The sequence below is a fragment of the Anomaloglossus baeobatrachus genome, chromosome 12 (assembly GCF_048569485.1).
Source record: "Anomaloglossus baeobatrachus isolate aAnoBae1 chromosome 12, aAnoBae1.hap1, whole genome shotgun sequence".
NCBI classification, from domain to species: Eukaryota; Metazoa; Chordata; class Amphibia; order Anura; family Aromobatidae; genus Anomaloglossus; species Anomaloglossus baeobatrachus.
This window is the reverse complement of record NC_134364.1, coordinates 41,897,497-41,921,846: the sequence shown is the minus strand read 5'-3', so window position 1 is coordinate 41,921,846 and position 24,350 is coordinate 41,897,497. Positions and strand designations below refer to the sequence as shown.

At 45.8% G+C, this 24,350-nt stretch overlaps 1 protein-coding gene across 2 annotated transcripts in view; it reads left to right on the top strand.

Moving 5' to 3' along the window:
* Positions 1–24,350, top strand: part of TTBK2 (tau tubulin kinase 2) — a 137,057-nt gene that overhangs the window by 17,647 nt on the left and 95,060 nt on the right. For both annotated transcript variants that reach the window (XM_075329961.1, XM_075329959.1), the window contains exon 2: positions 9,086–9,239. In XM_075329961.1, coding sequence (XP_075186076.1) covers positions 9,171–9,239 — 69 coding nt within the window. In that variant the 5' untranslated portion in view covers positions 9,086–9,170. The remainder of the gene's footprint in view (positions 1–9,085; positions 9,240–24,350) is intronic.

Here is a 24,350-nt window from a genome sequence, read left to right as displayed (position 1 = left end):
AATCATACCATAGGCTTCCTCTCCCCCCCAACATCACACACTCCCCAAAACTCCACCTCATGCATCCCTCTCAGCATTGCATACCTTTCGAATGCCACCACAGGCATTCCATAGCAGTGCAGACCCCCAATATCCCACTTTGGGCATTCCCCAATATTGTACTCCACACAAATCCAATTGCAGGTATTCCTACAGCATTAGACATCCCCAAAAAATCCCATCACAGTCATCCTCCAGCATCGCAACCCCTCCCCCCAAAATCCGACCACAGACATCCCCTTAGAATTGCACACCCCCTAAAATCACATTGAAATCGTACCCCCTCCCCTCGCATTGCACCCCCCCCCCAAATCCCACCACAGGCATCGTAGACTCTCAAAATTCCACCGCGGGTATACCCACATCTTTGTAGGCACACAAAATCCTACCTCAGGCATCCCCAAACAAAACACTGTTCACCCCTAAAATCCAACCACAGGAGCGCTGCAAACATTGTATACCCCAAAATCCCACAATAGACATCTCTACAGCATTGCAACCCCCCAAATTCCATCACAGGTATTCCCACAGCATTATAGACCCATAAAATCCCTCCACAGGCGTCCCCCATGTTATAGACCCCATAAATTCCACCACCCTGTGCCCTTTTTCACCTGCAGCTTCTCATTGATGCAGTGAGCGAGGGCTGAAGATGGGCAGTGTGCGGCAGCCCTCTCCTGAGCCACAGCTACTCCGTTGAATGGTGCGCTGCGCTCCCTACTGAAAGTGGCGCTGACAACACGTGACGGAAGTGACATTGCGATCACCAGAGCCCATATATTCTAGCATCTACCGTTTGTTCTGCGCACGGCAGCCTCTTTAGCGCATGCGCAGTACAGACTGGCGGAAAATTTACAAAACTCACAGGTGGTGCTTTTTTCTGCCAGATGCTATGGACGACAGAGAAAAGCATCTACTGGCTTCCCAGCTCGTGGGACACATAAAATGATGTGGTGGGCTGGATTTGGCCCATGGATTTTGAGTTTGACACCCCTGTTTTAGTGGATACAGATGTTGGAGCCCTTCCGTAATGGGGAGATAAAGATGGTACAGGCACTCCTCAGCTGACCCTAGGACTGGGGTCCCTGTGCTGTCTTTTATCCCGACGGTAGACTTAAAAGGTAGTCCGGGTTGAGCCTCCAACATGGCCTCCTGTCCTGGCCTTGATGACTACGTCCCCACCACCCAAGGAATAGACCGGGGCGGAAATCCTAAGAACCCACTAACAAGGTATGACAAACAGAGGTAAACAAAAACTCATACACTCCTAAAACCTGCACCAGGGGATAACCAAAGGTGTACGGGTAAAGGGGGCTTTACACAGTAGCGATATCGCTAGCAATTTGTAGCGATAGCGAGCGTGTAAGTACCCGCCCCCGTCGCGCCTGCGATTGTTTGTGATCGCTGCCGTAGTGAACATTATCGCTACGGCAGCGTCACACATGCCGTACTTACCTGGTCGGCGGCATCGATGTGACTGCCGAACAATCCCTTCTTCAAGGGGGAGGGACGTTCGGCATCACAGTGACGTCACCGCAACATCACTAAGCGGCCGGCCAATCAAAGCGGAGGGGCGGAGATGAGCAGGACGTAACATCCCGCCCACCTCCTTCCTTCCTCATTGTGGCCGGCGGCAGGTAAGGAAACATTCCTCACTCCTGCGGTGTCACACATAGCGATGTGTGCTGCCGCATGAGCGATGAACCACCTGGATAAACAACCCTTACCGATTTTTGAGTTTGGGACGACCTCTCCATGGTAAACGATTTTCACCATTTTTGAGGTCGCTTAAGGTCGCTGGTCAGTGTCACACGCTGCGATATCGTTAATGACGCCAGACGTGCGTCACTAACAACTTGACCCCGACGACAACACATTAACGATATCATAGCGTGTAAAGCCCCCTTTAGGGTATGAAAAAAAAGGTAGTAGAAACCATTTACAGCAATCGCAGCAGACAGCCGCATTAAAAACACATCCTCTCTGCTCCCTGGCTAGCTCCTAACTGAATAGAATAACAAGCAAAATACCCAGGAAGCAGAGGGCTTAAATACAGGCCGGAAATGCTCGATTGAAGACAGCCGAGCAAGTCGGCTGCTGCACAAGGGAAGGCATTAACCCTAAAATGCCCAAAGGGAAAAAAAAAAATCAACTTTTAAATGTGCATGGTTTCAACTGGTAAATGGGAACGCTAATCCTGAGCCTGTCCTTATGCACGTGACACCTTCAGACCTGACCTATACGGGAGCGTGTTGTGCGTAGTTGCGTGTGCCGTCTCATAGACTTAGGAGCGCAGGTCACACAAAGCTTTGGTTAATGTTGTCTCTATTTTCAGATGTGCCAAAAATTGAAAACTGTTAATGATTGAAGAGCAGTTCCCTGAGAATCCTTTGGACAATGACCTGTATGACAATGAGATATGGATGACGGGTTATTCTTGCCCCTCTGCATTCTCTGTCCGTTCCCCCAGTGATAGCCTCTATGATGTCCTTGTCCCTTGTAATAGTCATTTACTGCGCTGGAGTAACGAGGGGCAAAAAAAGCAAATTCCTGATTTAGTTTCCCTTTCCTGTGCTGTATGTGTGTGATCTGGATGTGGAATTTTTCATACTACTGTACCGCCCCCGTGTCAGCAGCCGGGCTGCTCGGATCCGCATCCGCGGTGGCTCGAGGGACGTCCGGACCCGGGGGTCTCGCGGTCTCTCGAATAGAAAAAGGGGGTATTTACAGGGGAGTATTGTATGGAATAGTTCGTGACGCCACCCGTGGTGTGTGTTAAAGTGGAGTACCACCGCTGCGGCTGGGAGTACCCAGGGGCGATGGAGTGGGCAGCCAGGTGTTTAACCCCTCCACGGGTAGGGGGAATGCCCTGGGACTCGGTGGTGGTGAAGGGAGATGCCATTGGGGAGGTAAGGGTCACTCGCGTACTCACTCATTCCAATAACGCTGACACCAACAACTGTAGTAAGCCAAAGTTCTGGACACCGCTGCCGCTGAGGGGGGAGCACGCCTGGGTCCTGTTTCCGTTGGTGCTGCCTGATGATCTGTGACCTTTCCCTTGGCACCTTGTTTCTCTCTGGTTGGTCCTTGTAGCCTGAAACTAATCAGGTCCCGCTTCCCAGTGTGGCTAACCGAGGGAGCTTGCTCTCAGGGTTCACGCTTGGGATTTCCTGGACCGTATGTGTGGAAAGTCCTATCCGTTTCGTTGCGCTAGTACCCCGATTTTGGAGCTGGTGGAGAGCATATCTTGAAGGCTCCGTTCTCGTCGGGTAAATTGTCAGGTTGCCTGAAGCTACTCCCTGACCTAGGGTCCATGTACCTTATCGTGCCCTGGTCCCAGCCCGGTGATGGTACAAGGCCGCCGGCTGTCCTCCACGACGATGCCATGCCCCTTGTCACGATCCCCTGCGACCGGGGGTCCAGCTCCTACTAGGCCCAGACCAACGTCTGCTACCTAGTAGTTCCAAGGAGCCCAGCTCCTGACCTCCTCTCACTTTCACTGACTCCTGACACTCCTGACCTCCCCTTAACCAACCCCCCAAGTGGGTGACCCTATTCCACTCAGGCAGTCCACTGGTGTGTCTGGTGGGTGTGGTGCAGAGTGTTCCTAGGATTTTGATTAGCTGGTTTTGGCAACACCATTTGGTTAGGGACCCGTAACCAAGGAGGAGGTGGATATTGCACAGAAGGGCAGATTGCACAATACCCTGTGACGACCTGATAGGCCGGGGGTGTCACACTACCTTCTGCAGATTTTTTTCGCCATGTCCCTTCTCATCGTACGATTACGCTCAGTTTCATAAGCGAACCATAAAACCCTGACTATGACATTGGGAAAGAAACAAGTGACCTTCAATGTCAGCTGCCGATGAGTGCGATGAAGTCACCGGCATTGCTGATCTTCAGAGAAGCCTAATTTTGTAGAATGTGCTCAGATTACTTTGTCAGTTATGATTTCTGCTGTGGAAATCCGATACTTGGGCATTTAGAAGCCATTTCACTAAAGGTTAATGGATTGAACCTGATCTGTCACCAGATTCAGTAATACGAGCTGCATACACTATGAAATGTGATCTCAGACCTGATGAAGCTCGTGTGCTTACTTTTGAAGTCAATGTCAGACTATTTCGAAATAAGCATCCCATGTTTCAAATTGGATTATGCAGCCATTTTTGACATGGATTTTCAAAGTAAGTGGCCCAGCCTCATCAGGTCTCAGATATGTTTAAACTATTCAGTTTGTTTTAGGCAAATCTACTCTAAGAACTCATGCAGTTTTCACAGAGAATACTGTTCTCTACCATATCAAATGCACCTGCCACTTTTTTTTTCTGGCGCCTCCAAAAAATGTTGTGGGTGCCCTATAAAAACATAACGGAGCTGTCATTGGTGGTATGGTCATATCAGGGCTAGCTGTCCCCACTCCAAGATACCTCTAATGGTGAAGATCTTTGTGCCGCCTTCCTTGCCCTGATCTAATACCCCCTCTCCTCCGCCTCACGGGAGGGCCAGGACAGGAGTGGTTGAAACCACAGAAATAGACAATCCAAACTCTATCACACACACACAGAGGTATCAGACAAATATGTGGCTGGGAGGAAATAAAGAGCAGGGAGTAAACGGAGATGATGGGAGAATTTCTGTAGCACAAAATATAATCACCAGCAAACTGGTACACAACAGCACGCGGACCGGTTTAGCAAAAGCTATAGTCGGCATGGTAAGACAGATTACACCATCTTAAAAAGGTGGGGATTAACTGTGATATGTCTCCCACAATATGTGATCCTAGAGGTAACCAGCATGCTAGCAGAGATTAACTCCTGGTAGCCCAATCACTAATGAGCACACAGCTGGTCGATGCCCGAGCCTGCCTGTGTATCTCAGAAGCACCAGAGAACCCAAAATGTGAAGTGTCAGAACCAGTAGTCTGAGTTAAAATTCTGGCAATCAAACAGGGCTCTGTAATTCATTTTTTTTTTGTGAGCTCTCAGCTAATTTATAACCACGGACCACATCAAAGTTGAATGTGCACGGAAATGAACAGCCTGTAAAAACCAAAAGGTGCGATTGTTTTAATTAAACCAAATTGCAAAAAATATTATTTATTTTTCTGGCACCAAATACATGTACTTTAGTAAAGAGAAAAATAAATCTTCAAAAATACGCAACCCTTCACGTATTGATTGGTGGAATCGAGGTGCCATGGATTACAGTTCCCTTGTGCCACGTTGTTTTTATTCTCCCCAGCCTACGTTGTGGACCTCGCCCATGCCGACTTATAAAGAGATAATGTCCAAGCCTATTAGTTATACTCTGTACTGTGGTAGCCGGCTGATAAAAAATTAGCCAAATCCTTCTTGCTAGAGTCTCCGAATTAATTGAGGTCTATGGACTTGCTGGAGGCACGGAAGACGTTTCGTCTGTCAATGACAATAAAAGCTATATTTTTTCTTCAGACCTCGCTTTTAGGACTGTACTTTCTCGGCTCAGCTGACAGCTATTTCTAATGAACTCCTTGTACCCGTGTATTCTTGGTTCAGCCAAGCGTGTATGTCTTTTGAATGGGGGATAAATTTGCTGACGAAACCCTCTGGCATCAGGTTATTAAGAAAAATAAAAGGATTGGGCATGTAAAATTCAACATGCCCGATCATCTAAGTCTAGAACAAAATTGCTCCTGAAGAATCTGAGAATTCGCCTGTCTGTTATAAATTGGTGCAAAGTATTCTCCTTCAATGGATGGCAAAGACGTGACGTGACCCCGGCACTCAATGCGCAGCACTGGATCTGCTCCGATCCGGCATTGTGACCACACAGGTTTCTCCGAGACCGGACAACAATAAAACAATATGGTGTCAAGTGTGATGAACATATACAAGGTGTTGGAGGAGTTATTCATAATTTGATTTGTTTTCAAAGCAGAAAATGTGCAGAAACTCAGGGTTTTTTTTAGGAATTTTAAGGAGGATTTGGACAGCTTGTGCTCCCAAAAACTCATTGGAAAAGCCTCTGTATAATGAGTACGATAACAAACTCACCGATCTGTCTTTTCCCATTTTCGCCGGCGCCCCAGAACCAAATGACCACATTTTTGACTTGCTGAATCAGTGTCTTTTGAGCGAATTGGAGGTCAATTTTTATACTTTTGCAATATATCTCGACTAAGGCTATGTGCGCACGTTGCGTACTGGCCCTGCAGAAATTTCTGCAGCGATTTGAACAGCACACGTGCGCTTCAAATCGCTGCAGAAACAAAAGCCGATTTCATGCGCTCTGCATGTAGCCCCTCCCAGCCCGTCCCATAGACAGAGCAGGGACCGCATGCAGAGCGCACGAAGAAGTTACATGTCACTTCTTAGAACGCGCGCTTCGGGCAGCAGCCGAAGCGCTGCGCTCTAATACGCCACGTGCGCACGTCTCCTGCACAATCTCCATAGATTATGCAGGGGACGCAAGACGCATGCAGTTACGCTGCGGTGCAGATCGCAGCATAACTGCATGCAATTACGCAATGTGCGCACATAGCCTTACATTGAGAAAGTAACCGCTGCTCCACACAGAAGACACCGGGGTTATAAATGGGGTACCAGGGCACCGCTGAAGACTGCAGAAGACTGAGACAGGGGAGTATCTTAAGGCCCCGTCACACGCTACGATATATCGGGCGATATGTCGTCGGGGTCACAGATTCAGTGACGCACATCCGGCATCGTTGGAGATATCGTAGCGTGTGACAGCTACGAATGACTGTGAACGAGCAAAAATACCTTATCGTTGCTCGTTCACACGTCGTTCATTTTCATAAGGTCGTTCCTCTTTCTGTGCTCCGGTTGTTCATCGTTCCCGAGGCAGCTTACATCGCTCCGTGTGACACCCCAGGACCGATGAACTGCAGCTTACCTGCGTCCCGCCGGCAATGAGGAAGGAAGGAAGTGGACGGGATGTTACCTCCCGCTCATCTCCGCCCCTCCGCTTCTATTTGGCGGCTGCTGTGACATCACTGTGACGCCAAACGTCCCTCCCCTTCAGGAAGAGGATGTTCGTCGCCCACAGCGACGTAGTTAGGGTAGTAAGTCCGTGTGACGGGGGTAAATGACTTTGTGCGCCACGGGCAACAAATTGCCCATGATGCACAAAAGACGGGGGCGGGTGCGATCGCACGATATATCGTCCTGTGTGACGCCGCCCTTACTGTGTTCATTATGCACACATCATAGTTAATGAAGGGAGAAATCACTAGAGTACTCCCTTAAAATTACCACTTTTCTTTTGTTTACAACTCGTGGCCTAGGAGATACACCACTGCTGCTGTCTAGCAATTGGCTAAAATTAGGAGATGTCAGGAGAGCACTCCAATAAAACATGGAACAATCCTTCACAGCAATGTATCTTCCTGGCATTGAACAAGGATCATAATTTGGAATTTGCTTTTATTATCACAAGTTACACCCACATACCTCCCCTCTGCTGACTCCTTACATGGCTAATAATGGCATTTGGCTTCAGTCTCTAGAAAATTAGGAGATTCCCTTAACGTTCAGGATATCTTCACTCCTGGAGGTCCCTGGCGAGAGATATTCTAGTCATGTTTCTTATCACAATTTCACTTTTCTATATAGATGAAACTTGGTTCGCAACATCCACCTAACCTATCTTAATTTAAAGTTGATGCGCTGATCGCAAAGCTAATAAATCTAATAAATATGCACGTTCTTCCCCTCGGGAGCACAAAGCTGAAAATGTATCTACCATAAATTTCAGATCGATACAAACCCCAATATTGATCACTGACCACCGACACCAAAAAGTTTGGTTTGTTCACAGGTGACACATTTAACACCTTCCAAGCTCAGGATATTCAGTCCCCAGACCTTGTGTCTGTTTAAAGCAGATAACCAATTCAATTTCCTGTCCACACCAGGGGGTCTTAGCTAAATATGATTGTTACACACTGTTCTGGTTCATTTTTTGCTCGTTGGTTTCCCGCTGTGCAGCACGCATCGGTGTGTTTGACTGCGGGAGACCAACGAGCACCGACTCTGTGTAAGCAGCATATTTTGGTAACCAGGGTAAATATCGGGTAACTAAGCAAAGCCCTGGTTACCAGCGTACACCGCTAAGCGCTGGCTCCCTGCACACGTAGCCAGGGTAAATATCGGGTAACTAAGCAAAGCGCTTTGCTTAGTAACCCGATGTGTACCTTGGTTACCAAGCACAGAGTTGCTGGTGGCTGGTCGATGGTGAGATCTGCCTGATTGACAGCTCACCAGCAACCATGTAGCGACGCACCAGCGATCCTGACCAGGTCAAATTGTGGTCAGAATCGCTGGTACGTCGTTTAGTGAGACGGTATACTTAGATGTTGCATTGACACTCTCTGTTCTTCCTCCGTTTTAATGAATCCCTTATGTTCAATCCACTATTGGCTATGTCCATTCTCCAGAGACCGAAGAGATGTCTTTCTGTATTTTATCATTTCTCTATGACAAGCGGTTGCAGCACGCTCTAGTGATTCTGACCGATTCGGAGCAGGGCTTACACACTCCTTAGAAAAGAAATTGTAAGCGCTGCTCATGACCTGCGGTCTAGCAGCAGTGGTCGCTCTCCCAAGGCAACGAACTGTGAACAAAAGTGTTAATATCTCAAGAATGGCTGAGATTTTTAGCAATCAGTAAATTGCAAAATTGCTTCTATTTACAAGAGCTATTGGACAATGTCCGTAACAAGAGGACTGAGGGCTATTTATTTATTTATTTATTTATTTACCGTATTTATTTTTTTAATCCCTCCGGAGATCCTACTTATGTATCCTTCTCTCATAGGCTCAAAACGAGATGTGAGCAAAACCTGATAAAGCGCGTTGCAACCTACTATATCTCCACTTTATTGTAGTTATCCATAGTTAGAATGCCGGTCAAAGCATAAATTATCCTAACTGGGGTGAAAAAAAGTTTTCAATGTTTGCAATTTGTTTTTATTTAAAAAATATTTTGCTGTAGAAGGTAAATTACTAATACAATTTATTTGCCTGTTTTCCTTGTAGCCACTGGGTAGATGGAAGTCGCCCTTGGGAGCCCGATGATCTCCGGTGACACGAGTTCTGCGTAGCAGCTCCAGCACCACGTGCAATGAGTGGGGGAGGGGAGCAGCCGGATATCCTCAATGTGGGGGTCCTGGTGAAAGAAAGATGGAAAGTGGTGAGTAAACTGCACATTGCAATTCTGATATTGTATATGGACTGTTACCGCAGCTCAACTGTAAATTTGTAGACCCCCTCCCCCCTCACTTATACTTATCCCCAGACTCCTCTGAAGTTAAGGAATTGATATTATTGACTGCCTGAATTTAGAGGAATTTGGTTTTAACAGGGTGTGCAGTTATTATAAAATGGACATTTTTTTTTTATTGCCCAGGCTCATTGGTGAGCACTGTACAGTGGGCAACATGTTGGTTTGGTGGCTGGCACTGTACAGGGGGTAGCATGGTGGCTCAGTGGTTAGCACAGTACAGTTGGATTCAGGGTGGCTCATTTGTTATCACTGTATAGTGGGCATCATGGTGGCTCAGTGGTTAGCACTGTACAGTTTGCAGAACTGTGGCTCAGCGGTTAGCACTGTACAGTGGGCAGCTCAGTGGTTCAGCAATTAGCATAGTAGAGTTGGCAGCAAGGTGGCTCAGTGGTTAGCACGGTACAGTGTGCAGCACGGTGACTCAGTGGTTAGCACTGTGCAGTTAGTAGCACAGTGACTTAATGGTTAGCGCTGTACAGTGGCCAGCACGGTGGCTCAGTGGTTGGTAGTGGGCAGTACTGTGGCTAATTGGTTAGCACTGCAGTGGGCAGCTCAGTGTTGGCAAAATTGTGGCTCAGTGGTTAACACTGTACAATGGGCAGCACGGTGGCTCAGCGGTTAGCACAGTACGTTTGGCTTCAGGGTGGCTCATTTGTTATCACTGTATAGTGGGCATCATGGTGGCTCAGCGGTTAGCACTGTACAGTGGGCATCTCAGTGGTTCAGCAGTTAGCATAGTACAGTTGTTAGCACGGTGGCTCAATGGTTAGCACTGTACTGTGGGCAGCACGGTGGCTCAGTGGTTAGCAGTGGGCAGTACTGTGGCTGATTGGCTAGCACTGTGCAGTGGACAGCTCAGTGTTTAGCACAGTACAGTGGGCAGCACACTGGCTCAGTGGTTAGCACTGTACAGTGAGTAGTATGGTGGTTTAGTGGTTTTCACTGTTGCTTTGCAGCGCTGGGGTCCTGGGTCCAATCCCACGAAGGGCAACATCTGCAATGAGTTTGTATGTTCTCCCCCTGTTTGCAGGGGTTTCCTCCGGCTTTTCCAGTTTTCTTCCCCACTCCAAAGACTGATAGGGAATATAGATTGTGAGCCCCAATGGGGAGAGTGATAATGGAATATTATGATGCTATATAAGTGAGTAAAATAAATTTAGACAGTTTCGATCAAACAAATGTCAAAAATCTGTAATTGTGTGACCTATGTCCAATTATACGTCTCAATTTCGTCATCCAGTATATCTGGAATGTGTGATATATAGTCTTTTTTTCACTACTTCTCGTTCCTTTCAGTATACGGATGTGCTGCCATATGTCTGCATACAGCTTTTTGTTTTCTTCTTTTTGTTTTTCCAATCCAGCGCAGTGCCCTGCATAACTCCGGTATATACCGAGCCTTGCTGGTTTATTGGTGAGATGAGTGGGAGTTTTCATCCCCTCCTTTCTGAGATGATGCATTTGTCATGGTCGGTGGCAGCTGTGGTTGGATCATTATATTACAGGAGGAGAGGTGTGCCTGGTGCACCACGGCTGGTTCTGTAATCCGCGGTGCAGGTACCAGCCGGTCAGCATTCATCTCTACAGTCCACTTTCCTATTACAGTGCCTTTTTGTTACTTTGATGCTTCCCACTTACCCATCTTAAAATGGTTGGGCTTTAAAGTTTTGCAAGGGTTTTAAACAGATTGGGCATCCCATTACCAAAAAGTTTTTCCAACTCTTCAGTTTTTCCTTCCACCTTCCAGAACCCTTCCAGAAGTGTCTCCTTATGAAATTTTCCCTGTGTTCTCCGGTCCAGACCTACCAAGTGGCCCCTGACCTGAATGCATTAGAAATAAAATACCTTTTAAGTGTCAATGTCGTGATATATCGTATTTTTCACTTTATAAGACGCACCAGATTATAAGACGCACCCCAAATTTAAAGATATAAAAAAAAAAAAAAAAAAGGGTAAAAATAAAAATGGGGTCCGACTTATACTTCAGTGTCGTCTTACTGGAGGGGGGCAGCAGTAGTGGTGAAGCGGGTCACAGGAGGCAGAGGTTGTGGCGGGTGAGTGGTGCAGCAGGCTGGGGCGGTGAGTGTCCCAGTGTCCCCAGTCCCGGTTCAAATGATGGCGCCTGGAGCGGCGCATGCGCAGATGGAGCTCTCATCCAAGGGTTCCATCTGCGCACACGCCCACTCCCGGCGCCATCATTTGAAACTGGGACCACAGACACACTGGGAAACCTGCCGTACAGCCGCCCGCCCGCACAGAGTGGCAGCCAGCAGGCCGCCCATCCGCACAGAGAGGCAGCCTGCACGCAGGCACAGGCATAGGCACCCGGCTGCCGCCGAACACAGTCACCCATAGGCACCCGGCTGTCGCCCACCCACAGGCACCCAGTTGCCGCCCGCACGCAGGCACAGGCACCCGGCCGCCCGAACACACCCGATCGCCGCGCAGACAGGCCTCCCAGGTAAAGCTATATTTGGATTTTAAGACGCACCCCTCATTTTCCTCCCAAATTTTTGTGAAGAAAAGTGCGTCTTATAATCCGAAAAATACGGTATTTCCCGGGGGAGGATAGAATAGAGGATTGAAATGAGGCAGATCTCTTGATTAAAAAAAAAAATAAAAAAAATAATCCTAAATTGTTTTATGCAGGAATTTCCTGATTTAGGAGAGTCCAGGTTCTCTTAGGAAGTGTAATAGGAAAGGGCTCGTGCGGTTGTGTAACTTCCAGTGGAGCGTGATGTACGGTATAATAATGGTATAATATTCCAGAGCTCTTCAGTGACCTAAACTGTACGATCACCTTTACCCGAGGTTCACAGTGATGGGAGAAAATCTATGCAAAGTGAGGTTACATACAAATGGTCCGGAGCCGCAGGTACGCAGCAGGGAAATCCTGATCTGTCAGTTTTGCATACAGCACCCATCAGACCATCCACAGCCTATTATTCTTATCATTTAAAGAGAAGCCGTCATCTGAAAATGTCCTGTTATTTACATCAGTTTTGTTGTTTATTTTATTAACATGTCACTAATTAATCTGTATTTAACAGTGTAAATGTAAAGCCGGCGTCCCTATCCCCAATTATGGCACCGGCGTCCCAGTGCTTCCCTACGCTAATGCCCCTGTGCTCTCACCCCCCTGCCGGTAGGGGCATCGACGCTGCTATCTCCTTGGCCATGTGGTTGTCCTTGCAGGTGTCCTTGTGCTGCGCGGTCTCCTGCTCTCCTGCACAGTAGTGCAGTCCCCAACTCTGCTCCTCGGCTGCTCACATGTGTTTTGGGTCCTGACAAGGTTTCCCTAGTCACTAACCTAGGGTGCCTGTACGCGCCCAGTTTCTTTAATGGGCAGCGCGCACACCTTGACAAGGTGTCCCCAGCCTATCTCTGAGAGTCCAGGTATCTACAGTACCTTCCCCTGTTGGGAGAGGCTTGAGCAACTCATTAGGTTCCCAGCCTAGTCCTATCATGTTGGTCCAGCTTGTTACTCCAGTCTCCCTGTATCCATCACCAGCCTGCCTGTAATCAGTTCTGTGCCTTCTGTGTTTCTGAACTTGACAAGCCTTTGACCCAGTGTCAGTCCTGTCTGTGTTCCTAGTCCATCCGACCTTGTATACCAGTACTGGCTCTACCTGAGTTTTTGGCCCATCCAGTCCGTGTTCCAGTGTCAAAACAAGAATGCCGCGGAGACACCATCACATGTTTCTCAACGCTGGCAGGAAACTAGCCAGGTCTTTCACTGGGACGGAACAACCACAGGAAGGGCAGTCTCCAGTCAAGGAAACCGTCTATATCAAAACATGGTATCCATCCACAGACAGCTGTTTCAGGGTATTTGCCCCTCATCAGTGTGGTATAGGCGGTTTCCTTGACTGGAGACTGCCCTTCCTGTGGTTGTTCCGTCCCGGTGAAAGACCTGGCTAGTTTCCTGCCAGCGTTGAGAAACGTGATGGTGTCTACGCAGCATTTTTGTTTTGCATATTTTCCCAGGGGGCCTTGTTCTAGTGTCACTGCGTTGAGAAACACGTGATGGTGTCTCCGTGGTGTTGGATATTGATCTCCCCGAGGTCAACCATCCTTACCTATGTCGCGTTCCAGTGTCAGTCCTGACTGTGTGATTGAATCTGTCCAGCTTTCAATTCCTTGCCTGAGTTCCTGGATCTGACCAGCATGTGTTCCAGTACCAACCTGCTTGAGTTCCTGAACCTGTTCAGTTTCTGTTTCTGTACCTGACCTATACATTTTTCCTGGACTCGTCAAGCCTGTGTTCCTGTATCGGAACTGGAACCTTACATCATACTGAAGCAGGGCATCATCATGCTCTGATTCAGTGTATCACAGTACATGTAGGCATTTATGGTTCCCTCATTGAACTGTAGCCACCCACAGCCGGCAGCACTCATGCAACCCCAAACCATGACCTACCACTACTACGCCTGACTGAAGGGAGGATACAGATCTTTGTCCTTTTCACCTGGTTACCACCACACACTCAGACACCATCTAAACCAAATAAGTTCATCTTGGTCTCATCAGACCACAGGACATGGTTCTCGTTATCCATGTCCTTAGTCTGCTTGTCTTCAGAAAACTGTTTGTGGGATTTCTTGTGCATCATCTTTAGAAGAGGCTTCCTTCTGGGAAGACAGCCATGCAGAGCAATGTGATGCAGTGTGCGGCATATGGTCTGAGCACTGACAGGCGGACCCCCTACCCCTGTAACCTCTGACGCTATACTGGCAGCACTTGTACGTCTCTTTGGAAGAGACAACCTCAGGATATGACACTGAGCACATGCACTCAGCTTCTTTAGTCGGCCATGGCGAGGCCTGTTCTAAGTGGAACCTGTCTTGTTAAACCTCTGTATGGTCTTGGCCACAGTCACTGCAGCTCAGTATCAGGGTGCTGGCAATCTTCTTATAGCCTCAGACATCTTTATGTAGAGAAACAATTCTTTTTTCAGATCCTCAGAGAATTTTTTTGCCATGAGGAGAGATGTTGAATTTCCCGTGACCAGTATGAGAGAGTGTGTAAGGCTGCTTTCACACATCCGGTTTGAGCCGTGCGGCTCAATCCGGCTGTGAAACCTATGCAACGGATGCGGTGAAAACACCGCATCCTTTGCATAAGTTTTTTACATGCGGCCCGTCCGGTTTTTGCCGCTTGCTTGCTACTGAGCATGCGCAGTGGCAAAAACCGCATGCGGCAGCCGGATGCAGTTTTTGCCGCATCCGGCATCCATAGGGATGCATTGAGAAAAGCGCCGCATCCGTTTTTTTTTTTTGCCGCACAAAAAAAGTGCCAGGCAACGTTCCATCCGGCCGCCGCATCGGCTAAATCTGCCGCATGCGGCAAAAACCGGACCGAACGCAAGGCCATGCGGCACTAATTAAAGTCTATGCAGGAAAAACGCAACCGGCAGCAAAAAAAAAAACGGTTGCGTTTTTCCTGCAAAGCGCCGGATTGTGCCGCATAGCAAAAACCGGAGGTGTGAAAGCAGCCTAACACTCCTGCTCCCATTCACACCTGAGACCTTGTAACACTAATGAGTCACATGACACCGGGGAGGGAAAATGGCTAAATGGGCACAATTTGAGCAACTACATGTTCTGTAATACACGTTTATTTCCTTTGTGTATATTGGAACAGCACACACACACACACACACACACACACACACACACACAAAAAAGCAAAGAAAAAAGAAGATAAGTTTCACATAAATCCCCCAAACTTGAGCTTGACAAAATTGTTGCCACCTTTCCAAAATTGTGGGTAATCAACATTAATTCAAGTATGTGACACTCATCAAAACTCCCCTGTGGCAAGTAACAGGTGCAGACAATATGAGAATTACACCTGTAACCAAATAAAAAGGGGAGACGTTGACTCAATGTTTGCATTGTGTCTGTGTGTGCCACACTAAGCATGTAAAACAAAGAGGAGGTAAGAGCTGTGTGAGGACTTGAGAACCAAAATTGTTAAAAAATATCAACAATGTCAAGGTTACATCCATGGTCAAGGTTACATGTCCATCTTCAGAGATCTTGATATTCATTTGTCCACGGTGTGCAACATAATCAGGAAGTTTACAACCCATGGCACTGTAGCAAATCTCCCTGGACGTGGACGCAAGAGAAAAATTGATGAAAAGTTGCAACGCAGGATAGTCCGAATGGTGGATAAACCCAAAACAAGATGTAAAGATATTCAATCTGTCCTGCAGGCTCAGGGTGCAGCAGTGTCAGCACAAACTATCTTTTCACATTTGAATGAAATTAAATGCAGTGGTGGAGGACTCCCACTGCTGGCACAGAGATATAAAAAGCTAAACTGTAATTTGCAAAATGTACGTGAGTGACCAAACTCCTTCTGGGAAAGGGTCTTGTAGACAGATGAGACCAAGACACAGCCTTTGGGTAAAGCACAACATTCTACTGAAAACAGAATGAAGCCTACAAAGAAAAGAACACAGTACCTACAATCACATATGGTGGAGGTCAGAGATGTTTTGGGCTGGTTTGCTGCCTCTGGCACGCAGTGCCTTGATTGTGTGCAAGGCATCATAAAATCTGAAGATTACCAAAGGACTATTTTGGGTCACAATGTGGTGCCTGGTGTCAGGAAGCTGGGTGTATGTCCTAGGTCATGAGTCTTCCAGCAAACCCCAAACATACTTCAAGAAGCGCCCAGAAATGGATGGAAACAAAGCGCTGGAGAGTTCTGAAGTGGCAACAATGAGTCTGGATCTAAATCCCATTGACACCTGTGGAGAGATCTTAAAATTACTGTTGGAGAAGACGCCTTCACATGAGAGACCTGGAGCCGTTTATAAAGAAGAGTCCAAAATTCCAGGTGAGAGGAGGAAGAAGCTTGTGGACGGTTATAGGAAGCGATTGATTGCAGTTATTTATCCAAAGGGCGTGCAACCAAATATTAAATTGAGGGGACAACAATTTTGTCAGGTCCTTTTTTAGGGTTATGTGTATAATGATGTCCAATTTGCCTTTTTGTGTGTGTGTGTGTGTGTGTGTGTGTGTGTGTGTCTCAAAGGAAATAAACGTGTACAACAAAACGTGTAATTACAGGAGTTCTCTGGGACAAATACTGTACTTTATTTTTCAGAACAATTTCAAGGGTGCCGACACCATGAAAAAAAACCCCCAAAACATAAAAATTTTATATATATATATATATATATATATATATATATATATTTATTTATATATATAATATATATATATAGATATATATATATAATATATACAGTGCCTACAAGTAGTATTCAACCCCTGCAGATTTAGCAGGTTTGATAAGATGCAAATAAGTTAGAGCCTGCAAACTTCAAACAAGAGCAGGATTTATTAACAGATGCATAAATCTTACAAACCAACAAATTATGTTGCTCAGTTAAGTTTTAATACATTTTCAACATAAAAGTGTGGGTCAATTATTATTCAACCCCTAGGTTTAATATTTTGTGGAATAACCCTTGTTTGCAATTACAGCTAATAATCGTCTTTTATAAGACCTGATCAGGCTGGCACAAGTCTCTGGAGTTATCTTGGCGCACTCCTCCATGCAGATCTTCTCCAAGTTATCTAGGTTCATTGGGTGTCTCATGTGGACTTTAATCTTGAGCTCCTTCCACAAGTTTTCAATTGGGTTAAGGTCAGGAGACTGACTAGGCCACTGCAACACCTTGATTTTTTCCCTCTTGAACCTGGCCTTGGTTTTCTTGGCTGTGTGCTTTGGGTCGTTGTCTTGTTGGAAGATGAAATGACGACCCATCTTAAGATCCTTGATAGAGGAGCGGAGGTTCTTGGCCAAAATCTCCAGGTAGGCCGTGCTATCCATCTTCCCATGGATGCGGACCAGATGGCCAGGCCCCTTGGCTGAGAAACAGCCCCACAGCATGATGCTGCCACCACCATGCTTGACTGTAGGGATGGTATTCTTGGGGTCGTATGCAGTGCCATCCAGTCTCCAAACGTCACGTGTGTGGTTAGCACCAAAGATCTCGATCTTGGTCTCATCAGACCAGAGAACCTTGAACCAGTCTGTCTCAGAGTCCTCCAAGTGATCATGAGCAAACTGTAGACTAGCCTTGACATGACGCTTTGAAAGTAAACGTACCTTACGGGCTCGTCTGGAACGGAGACCATTGCGGTGGAGTACGTTACTTATGGTATTGACTGAAACCAATGTCCCCACTGCCATGAGACCTTCCCGGAGCTCCTTCCTTGTTGTCCTTGGGTTAGCCTTGACTCTTCGGACAAGCCTGGCCTCGGCACGGGTGGAAACTTTCAAAGGCTGTCCAGGCTGTGGAAGGCTAACAGTAGTTCCATAAGCCTTCCACTTCCGGATGATGCTCCCAACAGTGGAGACAGGTAGGCCCAACTCCTTGGAAAGGGTTTTGTACCCCTTGCCAGCCTTGTGACCCTCCACGATCTTGTCTCTGATGGCCTTGGAATGCTACTTTGTCTTTCCCATGTTGACCAAGTATGAGTGCTGTTCACAAGTTTGGGGAGGGTCTTAATTAGTCAGAAAAGGCTGGAAAAAGAGATAATTAATCCAAACATGTGAAGCTCATTGTTCTTTGTGCCTGAAATACTTCTTAATACTTTATATTATTATACACATATACACTTTATTCAAGCAGGAGCCGGATTTTATTTTCGTGCTTAGGTCGGTGGATATGATCTCTACATTTCTTGTATTATTCATGCAAAATCTGCCGCGATAAGTGATTTCTAATGGTTCTGTGCTTTGGACAGTATAGACGAGGTCACAGTGGAGTAAATGATGGCAGAGGTTGACATCTGGATAGTTTAGCAGAAAATCTCGTCTGTCTCCTGCCCTGTATATAATATTCCCATGAGACCTTCAGCTAACGTAGCTGGGGAAATGCAGGAGAAATGTATATGTGCAGATGGCTATTAAAATGAATGGATCTTGGCAGGGAGCATTTGTCATGGGACCCAGCTAATGGGGTGCGGAGCCTTTCTAAGGAGCGCTTCCTTCTCGAGCCAGGCTAAATGTAAAAGACACAGATGTGGGGATTGTAATTTATATTGGTACTAATTGTAGACAACAGCCGATTTGTTTTCCAAGGCAAATTCTAATCTCCAATGTTGCTGATATACGGTATGTAAAGCGCTGTGGCATACTGTATGTTAGCGCTATATAAAATAAAGATTATTATTATTAACATCTGAGTTAATTCGAGAAACACTTGTGGATGTATTTTATTGCACACCTGAAACATGCTGCTTCTTTGTGTAGCATCATGTTAAAGTCAAAAGAAATCCGCCAAGATCTCAGGAAGAGAATTGTAGACTTGCACAAATCTGGTTCATCCTTGGGTGCAATTTCTAGTTACCTGACTGTGCCTCATTCATCTGTACAGACAATTATTCGCGAATACAAGATGGCATTGTTCAGCCATCATGCCGCTCAGGAAGGAGACGTGTTCTGGGTATCAGAGATGAACGTACTTTGATCAGACATGTGCATATCAACCCAATAACAAAAGCAAAAGACCTTGTGAAGATGCTGGTGGAAGCTGGTAAGATTGTGTCATTATCCACAGTGAAATAAGTACTGTATCAACATGGGCTGAAAAACCACTCTGCCAGGAAGAAGCCATTACTCCAAAATAAACATAAACTGTCCAGATTAATGTTTGCACAGGAACAAAGACCTTAATTTTTTTAGACCTGTCCTGTGATCTGACGAAACTAAAATTGATCTGTTTGGCAATAATGATCATCGTTACGTTTGGAGGAAAGGGAGGGAGACACTTTTGAAGGCTAAGAACATCATCCCAACTGTGAAACACGAGGGTGGCAGCATCATGTTGTGGGGTTGTTTTGCTGCAGGAGGGACTGGTGCACTTCATAAAATAAATGGCATCATGAGGAAAGAAGATTGTGTTGCAATACTGAAGCAACATCTCAAGTCATCAGCTAGGAACTGGGCGGAAATGATCTTACAAATAGACCATAACCTGAAGCATACTGCCAAACTGGTTGCAAAGTGACTTCAGGATAACCATGTCAATGTTTTGGAGTGGCCATCACAAAGCCGTGATCTCAATCCTATTGATAATTTATGGGGAAAGCTGAAAAGGCCGGTGCGAGCGGTGACCTACAAACATGGCTCAGTTACACCAGTTCTGTCAGGAGGAATGGGCCCAAATTCCTATGAACTATTGTGAGAAGCTCGTGGAAGGAGATCGAAAACATCTGACCCAAGTCATACAGTGTAAGGGCAATGGTGCCAAATACTAATGAAATGTATATACACTTTTGACTTTGCAGAAAGTAATAAAAATGCCTTAAAACATTTTATCATTATTTAGCAATTTGGCAAATATAAATAATTTTGATTCCTAATTGACCTAAAACGGGAACGGTTTTATTCTGATTTCATGTCAGATAGTGAGAAAAACCTGCAGATGTGTCTGTATAGAGAGCGGAGGGAAAAGCCTGCAGATGTGTCTGTATAGAGAACGGAGGGAAAAGCCTGCACATGTGTCTGTATAGAGAGCAGAGGGAAAAACCTGCAGATGTGTCTGTATAGAGAGCAGAGGGAAAAACCTGCACATGTGTCTGTATAGAGAGCAGAGGGAAAAACCTGCACATGTGTCTGTATAGAGAGCAGAGGGAAAAACCTGCACATGTGTCTGTATAGAGAGCAGAGGGAAAAACCTGCAGATGTGTCTGTATAGAGAACGGAGGGAATGTCGGGTTTCAACTGTATTTTTTTTTTTGTGTTAATCTGATTGCTGGTTCAGATGTACATTTTCTTAAGTGATCTACTTCTCATGGTGCAGAACCAGTCCTTTAGCGGTGGGTATATACCATATTTACAGTGGTTTAAATGATCTTCTTACATTTATTATTCTTTATGTACTGCTAAGTGCTACACCCAAAAGAAAGCGGACACCTCCTAAACGAATCGCACTGACCAGACCCCAAACAAATAGTTGTTGAGTGAATGGGCTCTCACATACAAATCTGCGTAGCTCTGCGGTCCCCCTGTGTTCTACAGCGGTTGGCTCCCCCTGGTGACTGGAAGCAGTATCAGGCTATGTGCCCACGTTGCATTCTGTCCCTGTAGAAATTTCTGCAGCGATTTGAACAGCACACGTGTGCTTCAAATCGCTGCAGAAACAGTCCGTAATGAAAAGCCGATTTCATGTGCTCCGGATGCAGCCCCTCCCATAGACAGAGCGGGGGCTGCATCCAAAGCGCATGAAAGAAGTGACTTGTTGCTTTGTAGAACGCAGCGATTTGGCAGCAGCCGAAGCGCTGCGTTCTAATACGCAACGTGGGCATGGATTAGGCACAATCTTCATAGATTGCTTGGGACGCAGGACGCATGCAGTTACGCTGCGGTGCAGATCGCAGTGTAACTGCATGAAAATACGCTACGTGGGCACATAGCCTCACTAACACAGAGTGATACTGGGACCCGATCTGTTTGTAAGAGCTGCAGTGCAATGCAGGTGGAATAGCGAGGAATCTGACAGCGACGCAGATCTGTGTGAGAGCCCATCCACCATCAGCACTTGACAACTGTAATTGTTTGGGGTCTGGTGAGTGAGATTTTTTTTTTCTTTTTTGGGGAGGATGTCTGTTTTGTTTTGGGGATGTCTGCTTTATTTGAAGAGTCCTGTAGTACTCTTTGACTTCTTTAGCTGCTTGAACACTTCCTTATGAAACCGCAAATGGGGCTTATTTTGGAGTAGGTCTTATATTTTAAGCATATTCCAACTATCCCAAAAAATCCTACAAGGGCTTATTTTTCGGGGAGGGTCTTATTTGGGGAAACAACTAAAGAAAACTAAGTAGTTGGTGGTGAACGAAAAGCAGGAGAAAGATGGAAGGTTTACCTGCCACTATTGCTGGCGAGGAGGTGGAGCAGGTGGAGAGTTACAAATATTTAGAGTTCACCTGGACAGAAAACTAGATTGGAGGAGCCATGCAGAGAGGGCTTATAAGAAGGGGGTGAACAAACTGTCCTTCCTGCGGAAACTAAGGTTGTTTTGTGTGCAGCAAAATTCCTATCTTTGTGGCAAACCTTTTAGGTGACATGTAGTTTGTTGTTTGAGTGGTGCGTGATGGGTCAGTTTCCCCCATTGTGCATTTCCTTCCTTATATTTTATTCAGGGAATTTTAGAGGGAGTAAGAACAGGGCTTGGACAGAAGTCAGGGTCACACTGGGGCCTCAGACCTGGCTACCATTAAGCCTACCTCTGAGATAAGGGACAGCGCTGGGACCCCAGTCTGAGGGGCAGTAGAGGTGTCCCTATTTAGTCATATTATATCCCGTGTAGATGTATGGCGATGATTAACAATAATGCACACCCATTATATGAGCTGCTCATGAGACAGAGGCGCACCTTCAATAACCATCTAATCCTACCAAGGTGTAAGAAGGAAAGATTCAGGAATGTATGCCAATTACCTAAGTGGGAAATCCTCAAAGTGAATGTTTTATTGGTTCACCAATTGTGTACGACCTGTATGACCTGTCATTAATAATAGTGACGTCTGTCAATTCTTCTGTCAATTCTTCTGTTCTGTTGTAATTAAGTTTTCCATGTCCATGTTCTGCCTCTGCGATAAACTATATTGATCCCGAGGAAAATTGTAGTATCGTACATTATATGAGCCAAAAAATAAAAGCTCTTGGAAGAATGGATGCAAACACATACAGGAAACGTGCTCGATGATTGAAGATCTCCCCATCCTCTGCGCTGTGCATGTCCATGATGAGTGCAGCGGGTGAAAGGCTTTTTACAGGCTCTCGACGACAATGCGCCAAATGGGGCCAACGATGGTAATGGCTCTTATAGTGGAGAAGTTTCACAGTAAGCTCATGTTCTAAAAGGGTAACTCTTCTAATTGTGTATGTATCCCTGTAGAGTAACTTTGCAAAAAAAATGAAGGGGATAGAGGTGCATCCAATACACTTTTACATAAGGTGTCTAAGGTTTTGTAAATTGTCTCTCCAGGAAGGAGACGAACTCTAGCGCCACCTATTGGAAGTAGCAATCCTAAAAGTCAAAAGTGGCCTTTTAACCCTCGGTCACATACAATAGGCCTGACAGGCACATTTCTTTTACTTTCATTTCTCCTTCCTCACCAGATTGTGAGGAAATCCCCTCCCTCCAGGTAGTCTCCTGTCTCTAGCAGCTCTGTGAAACCTCATACCACAGTTGGATTGCAGAGCTTCAGGAGGACAGATATAACTGCGCTAATCTCTCAGGCTCATTGTATGTGAACACGTCACACTCAATAAGGTTGGTATTTTATGTTTTTATTCATCACATGCTCTGCAAGTGTAATTTTTCTGGGGAAACTTCAGGATCTAATTCTGATTGAATATGTGTTTAATAGTACTTAAGGTACCTTAAAATTAAGTTTGTTTCCATAAATTTTCTTTGTAGAGTTTTTTGACAGTCGAACTGGGGACTATTTGGCGGGAGTTTTGAAATGTTTGTATTTCAGAGTTTAGTTTTATGTTAAGTAAATGGTTTTTTTTTTTCACCTGATTATGTGTAGTCTCTTTTATTACATCCCTATGAAGGTCACTGATCACTTTTAGTGCACTGAAATTGCAAACATTAGAGATTATAGGTATTTTTCTAGCCTGCGCCTGACAGTCACATTGTATGTGAACTCGTTAGAACCGATATTGTATGTGACGGAGGGTTAACAAGCCTTTTCATATAACTTATTATTTATACCAGATCAGAATCCCAATTTGAAGACATGGTGTTTTGGGGTTATTGCCCCTCGTCAGTGGAAAGTATGAGGTCTGATCTGGCTTATGAGAAGCTAGGTTTTGTAGACCTATTTTCTTTTGTTAAATGCATAAATGTGGAACTAAAAATTAATTTTTGCAATTTGGATTAATTTATAAAAATTTGTACTGTATTGCCTTTTACATGCTCTTTGTTTCTCTGCACACTGAACTTTGATGTGGTCATATATTGCCTAGAGAGGATCTCAGGAAAAAGCCAGATAGGGAAGCTACAAACTCTCCTATTAGACCCTCATAGCGAGCGCACTGATGTATTTTCAGTTCCTTCATTTTTCAGGCAGCAGTTACAGACAAAACCTATGCTAAAACAAAATGAGCAAACCTCCTGCAGTAAGTAAATGGTAATCATATATGTAAATATTACCTGAAGCAACAGTATATCCTAAAAATGAGTACTCCCCTCAAATTTTTGTATATTTTTTATATCTTTTCATGGGACAACACTGAAGAGCTGGCCCTTGGATACAATGTAGTGTCAGTGTGCAGCTTGTATAACTGTACATTTGGTGCCCCTTAAATAACTCAAAACACAACAATGCCAAAACTGTTGGCAACAAAATTGAGAACACCCCTAAAGGAAAATGGCCAAACTGTGTTCAAAGTGTCTATACTTTGTGTGGCCACCATTATATTCAAGCACGGCCTTAGCTCTCTTGGGCATGGAGGTCACTAGAGCTTCACAGGAGCTGCTGGATCCTCTTTCCTCCTCCATGATGACATCACGGAACGGGTGGATGTTCCTCAACCTTCCATATTCGCGCCCCGGTGTCATGTGACTCATTAGTGTTACAAGGTCTCAGGTGTGAATTGGGAGCAGGAGTGTTACATTTGGTGTTATCTCTTACACACTCTCTCATACTGGTCACTGGAAGCTCATCATGGCACCTCATGGCAAAGCATTCTCTGAGGATCTGAATAAAATAATTGCTGCTTTACATAAAGGTGTCCGAGGCTGTAAGAAGATTGTCACCACCCTGACACTGAGCTGCAGCACGATGGCCAAGACCATACAACGGTTTAACAAGACAGGCTTTATAATACTTACCTGCGGTCCGGTGCAGACTGGTCGGATGAGTGTCTACGGTACCCGCGCCTCCTCTTTCGGCCATCTTTGTCCTCCTCCTTCTGAAGCCTGGGTGCATGACACGTCCTACGTCCTCCACACTAGTCTGAATTGAGGTTCTG